This window comes from Triticum aestivum, chromosome 2D (genome assembly GCF_018294505.1).
Source record: "Triticum aestivum cultivar Chinese Spring chromosome 2D, IWGSC CS RefSeq v2.1, whole genome shotgun sequence".
Lineage (NCBI taxonomy): Eukaryota > Viridiplantae > Streptophyta > Magnoliopsida > Poales > Poaceae > Triticum > Triticum aestivum.
Genome location: NC_057799.1, coordinates 648,023,985 through 648,030,301, shown reverse-complemented (window position 1 = coordinate 648,030,301; position 6,317 = coordinate 648,023,985). Strand labels below are relative to the sequence as shown.

The following is a 6,317-nucleotide window of genomic DNA, read 5'->3' as shown; positions in this document are numbered from 1 at the left end:
GACAATAACCGCATGCCATCTTTGTGCACGCGACCGCAGTTGAAGACCAGTGACAGTCTCCTTTGGGTGGTCGATGGCACAAAAGGTATAGCATTCTGGTGTGCCACGTCGCCACAAGCATTCTTGAACTCAGGTCACGTGGATCATGTCAACCTCCCTCTGACCATAAGACCGCTGCCATCCACCTGTCCCGGTACTGCGCCTACCTGGTGGCCTACTCTCCTGAGCTGCTTCCAGAGGATGACGAGTGGTGCAAGAGCTTGTACAAGACCGTCAAGAAGAAGGCCGAGCACATCCTTGCCGGAGTGTCAACAGCTGAAGTGGAGTATCAGCAGTTGGTGGAGCTGATGAGCGCTTCACAGAATCATGAGGTGCTTAAGGATGGTGCCAAGCTTGGACAGCAGTAGAGCCGGCGACCCGGCCAGCACCACCAGCGATTGTGTGTAGGTCAGGTGTGTGTTAGGTTTTTTGTGATCCACTCGTGTATCTTCCCACTTTCCTGATTTTGATTTATGATGTATTGTGTTTGTGTTTGAGGTCATGGCTGCATGCCTTCAGCCGAGTGTGTTGAGAATTCAAAATATCCATCGACTTTTACCATACAGTTTCTCTAGCCTAGCCAGCATGGAATGAATTTGTTTCTTGTCTTCCAGATAAACATACAACTAGGAAAATTCCGGCCGCACGGCGGCACGTGAGTTTGCCGGCTGCACCATTATGTGGGTGATGGACGAGCACGCGTCCGTGGTCACCGACGGTATTATCGGTACGGGAGCATTCGGGAGCGTACGTGCAGAGCGCTGAGCCTCCCCGGCTTGCTGCTCCGGCATGTGGGTCGAGGCGGCGTGCTTTGCAAGGAGTAGAGCAGCGGGGGTCCGGAGGGATGCGTGGCGGGCGGCAAGGCTGGAGGCCTGGAGTGGCTGCACTCAAGGACGTATGACGAGGCGGGGCTGGCAGGAACACTCACGCATTCTAAGGTACCGGTGAATAATAACAAAAAAAATAAAAGTCAAATATTCCACTAAAACTGAAAAAAAATCATGTGGTATCTTTGAAAGGGAGTTGTGATAACCAAAAACAACCTCGCACATAGCAATTAGCCAGGAAATAAAAAGTGTAGCTTTCGTAAACATGTCAGACAATCAAACACCTCTTTAATATAAATCTTAAAAAATTGTTCTCTTCTTTGAAACTATTTTGAAACTAAAACTCAAAATTCAAAACTGTTGGATTTCAAATAAAGTTCTAAAAAATAAAATAAAAGTCCAATGTTTCCAAAAATATTCCAAATATTGATAATTTGTTTGGATTTTTGAAAAATGTTTTCAAAATTTTGAAACCGGTTTGGTTTTAAAAATAATCCCAAAACAAAAAACCTGTTCGCATATTCCAAAAATTGTTCAGATATGAAAAATTCTCAAATTCAAAAAATGTGTTACAATTTAGAAAAAATCATTTTTGATTTTTTTCCTCAAAAGCTTTTTATTAAATATGATTTTTTAAATAAGTAAATATTTCATATTGTTTTCCAAAACATTGAAAATAAAAATGCACTAGGGAATACGCCATGTCTTCCTGCATATGACATGTGAGGGAAACCAATCATCAACATCTTTCTGTTTATCAATGTTGCAGGTGTAAAATAGCTCATAGGCAAAGACAAGTGCATGGAAAAGACTTTGCTCGTTTGACATGTGAGGGAAACCAATCATCAACGCCCAAGTTTAATTCCCCGCAAGATCGGACGGCTAATAAACATCAGACGTGATCAGAGATGTAAGTACTGCTAAATTGAATTGCATGCACTAGGGAAACCTAAATCGATGATGACTAAACAAATCTAAGTAGGAAGGGCAGGCTACGAATCAAAGTAAGTTGAGATTCAGGCGATTCATACCTTAAGATGCAAGTCCGGAAGCGATGGGATCAGTGGGGGGCTTTCTCCTATACCGCCGCCGCCGTCGCCACCGACACTGCCGCCGCAGATGTCACGCCTTATTCTTCTTCCTGCCGCCGACCACGTCTTTTATAGTGAAGGGGACCAGGAGGAGGACGAGAACGACGCCGACGACGGTGAATTGGTTCCTCTCGCCGGGCTCGTCGGACAGAAGGAAGAGGACGAGAAGGACTTGACCGAGCTACTAGATCTAGACGTGGTTCTGGTCGAGAAGGAGGACTTGACCGAGCTACTAGATCTAGACGTGGTTCTGGTCGTGGACGTGATCGGCTGAATTTTTTTTTACCCTGGACCATTATGCCCTTCTCTGATTAAACTAATTAAGTTAATTTATTTTTAATCCCCCATCAGATCGGACGGCTAATAAAAATCGAAGGGGTAAGTACTTGAAAGTACTCCCAGTACCGCCCCAATCACCGTAAAAGGGCTCTAAGTTAAATAACTAATAATCATGTTAAATAAATGTTGAAAGCTACATAAATATCCAACAAAGTACACACATGAGATTTATTTGCATGACCGAGACACTCATGAATTCGCAGATTTGTTTACACATCACTATATTTGAATTTGACATAGGGAAATCAAAATACAGAAAAATCACCAAGCTTGTCAATAGACCGGAACCGGCGGTACCTGTTTATCTTGAGATGATCGTGCCCGTGCGAATCCATGAAAAAACGACCTTCACCAGCTATGTATGATTAGAGGGAGCATTAATTTTACATCTTTGGTTTAGCTCTCTCATCCAAGGAGTAGAAGGTCGCCGTATCATGATCCTCCGGGATGGCCATGATGAGGTCGACGCCACCACTGGCCGTGCACGACGGCAAGAAGATCATGAGGCCTTCGATGGGCAGGTCCGGCGTGACGAACGCGGAGGGCGGCCCAGTGCCGAAGTCAATCTGGTTGAACCTGAAACCCAGGCTGCTGTCCACCTCCAGGTCCGGACAGAACATTGTGCCGTTGACCGCCGCCGTCGCCGCGAGCTCCTCCCCGGTAGCGTCCGCTACGCTGCCGAAGTCCACGAACGACTGGATGTACTCGGCGTCCACGCGGGCGACGGCGTCGCGGATGGCCTCCACCACGCCGCGGTAGGTCCAGCCCAGGACATCCCGGGCCTGAAGCCTTGGAAACGCCCAAAGCACCATGTTCCCGAAGAATTCCGGCGGCGCGGGAGGGTTGGCCCTGGCCCGGCAGTTCACGGCCACCCTGACCTGCGTGAACTCATCAGGCTTCAGGCCGCGCGCCGCCGTGATCTTCTTCCACGCGTGCGCGAGCAGGCACTGGAACGTGCTACACCGGATTCCGACGCGGGCCTTGAGCTCGGCGATGAAGTCGGCCGTAAAGCGCACCGTTACGTTCTTGATCTTGGAGGACATGGGATCGGAGACGACAGGGTACGACCTGCCGCCTTCTCCCTTGAACTCGGTGGACCTGTGGTCGAACACAGGCGTCGGCACAGCCCGAGGAACGGCGGTCGCGCCGCGATCGAGGAAAGGGAACGGGGCGGTGAAGTTCCGGCCTTGCCGTACCGCGCTGGCCCACGTGGAGAGGAAGGTGCTAACGGAGTAGCCATCGGCGGCCTGGTGGTGGCTGCTGAAGCCGATCGCGAGGCCGCCGCACTTGTACCGGTTGAGCTGTATCTGTAGAAGGGCCGCCCCGACGCTGTCCTATATTTTATGTCCCGGGAGTCAGTTAGCATCCAGAATGCGTAGAGCCATACATCTGTAGATGGTTAATTACCTCCGGCGGCGGCACTGCAGGGTACAGTTCATCGGTGTTGGTGACGACACTGCCGTCGACGACCGCGCTCGCTAGATCGACGGGGATGACGGCCTCTACGACAAGCACGCCCTCGTTGTTGACGTGGATGAAACGCCTGCCCCGGTGGTCGACGGCGAGGCGTCCGGCCAGGTGTGGGTACACCGCGACGGCCCTGCGCAGGCCCTCCTTGAGCGCCTTGTTGGACGGAGTCGGCGCGGGGTAGACGAGGATGAGGGGGACAAAGATGTCCAAGGTGGCGCGGTCGAAGAGGGTCAGCGGAACCATCTCGCAGGCAAGAGGGCGAGGCGTGGAGTAGGCCGGCTTCAGCATGGTGCTGCTCGACGCCTCCATTTCGACCTAGTGGTGGTGCCGGGTAACACATTTACAGCACGTAGTGGTGTATATATGAACCCAGTGGCCATTTCATCATCCTTTGAAAAATTATGTGCACGTCCCTTTCTCGTTTATACCAAACTGACGAGAAAACCAGATTTAGCAGTTCCCGGTTGGTGAGAGAGTTTCCAGAGTCGCCACCAACGCAGACCCGAAGCCGCCGCGAGATGGGTGGCGGTGGTGGCGGCCTACGACTACGGAGCCGAGCCGACCCGTGCTGGGAGGACTACTGGTCCAACGTCCTCGTGCGGCCGCACCCCACTTTCGGCGCAAGTTCAACCAGCACTTCGTCGTAAGTACCACATATCTCTGCAGTAGGTGGCGATCTGTTCGTGCTGCACAACAGCACGCACGTACGTATGTTTCTTGTGGTTTCAACTTTCAATGGTCAATAAATTAAAAGTCAACCAAAGAAGTATGCCGAGCAAAAAAAAATTTGATTTTTTTTAATTTACGCTCAAGGTGTTAAAGAGTAGACTTGTATGTAACGTGACAAGTGTCACGATGGGTATATTGCATGGGTATTGCATGCGTATTGTTGTGTATAGGGCAGGTTGTTAGGCTAGATGATCTTATCTCTTGTATAGCTTGGAGTAGAGGTCAAGACTAGAAACAACCTGCCGATCTTGTAATCTTTCCCCTATATTAACATGCACGCGTCCCTGCCGAGGTGCATACGCTTAAACCCTTTCTTCTTTCATGGTAATCAAAGCCTACCTCGAATTCATCCATGGCAAGCTCTTCGGTGAACTCCTTCCCCTCATCTCCGTTTGCACACACCGCAACAGAGAAGCTTACGAGAGGGAACGAAGCGCTATGGCGCGCCACCATGCTCTCGGCCATCCGGGGAGCGCAGATGGCATCCTTCCTCGACGTCGAGCAGGTGGTGCCCCCGATGAGCATTGAAGTCACCAGCGACGACGATGGCCATCCAGGTGGCGACGTGCCACACCGCAGCAGAGCTGTGGAACACGGTGCAAGGGATGCTTGCATCGCATACCCGTGCGCAGACCGTCAACGTCAGAATCGCGTTGGCAAACCTCCAGAAGGGCAACATGACTATCACTGAATATGTTGGTAAGGTCCGAACCCTTTGTGATGAATTAGCTGCTTCAGGGGAGAAGGTGGACGAGGAGGATGTCGTCTCTCACATCCTCGCGGGACTCGACGAGGAATTCGACCCCGTGGTATCTGCCATGTGCTCTAGGGTTGAGCCTGCCGGGGTTCCGGAGCTGTACTCGCAGCTCCTGAGCTTCGAGACTCGCATGAATTTACATGGCGGGTCCTCTCAGTCGTCGGCAAACGCAGCGGCACGAGGGCGCGGTCGCGGTCGCGGCGGTGGTGACTGCGGTGATCGTGGACGCGACTGCAGCAGCAGGCAAGGCGGCGGCGGTGATCGTGGCCGTGGCACCTTCCCCAAGCCACTGAACCGTTGCAACCGTGGAGGCAACAACGGCAGCGGCGACAACTACAACAACAACGCCAAACCAGCGTGCCAAATCTGCGGCAAGGTTGGTCACCCGGCGTGGAAGTGCTGGAAGAGTTACGACTCCTCTTATCAAGGGGGGAGGAACGCTCTGCAAACATGGCGGCTCCGCAGTATGGCGTCGACACCAACTGGTACTTGGACAGTGGTGCGACGAACCATATTACAGGAGACCTAGAGAAGCTCACCATCCGGGATCGGTACACAGGAGATGATCAAATCCACACTGTGAGCGGGTCAGGTATGGCTATAGCACATATTGGTCAATCCCATATTTATACTCCCGAACGTGATCTCCTCCTCAAAAATGTCTTACATGTTCCTGAGGCTGACAAGAGTTTAATCTCTGCAAGCCGACTTGCTATTGACAACAATTCTTTCGTTGAAATTCATCCCTATTCTTTTTTCGTAAAGGATCGGGGAACGAGGAGGGTTCTGCTGCAAGGCAGGGGTAGGAGAGGCCTATACCCCGTCAAACACATGGGACAAGGCGCCAAGAAGCACGTGCTCAGTGTCACACCCTCCTCGGATAGGTGGCACCGGCGCCTAGGGCATCCTTCATCAACCATAGTTAGCAAAATAATTAGCAAGAATAAGCTCCCATGTGTTAAGTTAGTCAATTCTGAAGTTATTTTTGATTCTTGTCAACTAGGCAAAAGCCATCAGTTGCCTTATCCGAACTCAATAAGTGAATCAAAGTTCCCTTTGGAACTT

General features: G+C 51.1%; 1 protein-coding gene and 1 pseudogene across 1 annotated transcript; one reads left to right on the top strand and one right to left on the bottom strand.

Moving 5' to 3' along the window:
- Positions 1-2,516: 2,516 nt before the first annotated feature.
- On the bottom strand, positions 2,517-4,085 carry LOC123050804 (tryptamine benzoyltransferase 1). The gene is made up of 2 exons (XM_044473536.1): positions 3,704-4,085; positions 2,517-3,630 (listed from the first exon to the last, which is right to left on the bottom strand). Exons 1-2 carry the CDS (start codon positions 4,073-4,075, stop codon positions 2,680-2,682), a joined length of 1,323 nt encoding a protein of 440 aa, XP_044329471.1. The 5' UTR covers positions 4,076-4,085; the 3' UTR covers positions 2,517-2,679.
- A 1,153-nt stretch (positions 4,086-5,238) lies between these two features.
- Positions 5,239-5,377, top strand: LOC123056342 (uncharacterized; annotated as a pseudogene).
- The last annotated feature ends 940 nt before the right edge of the window (positions 5,378-6,317 follow it).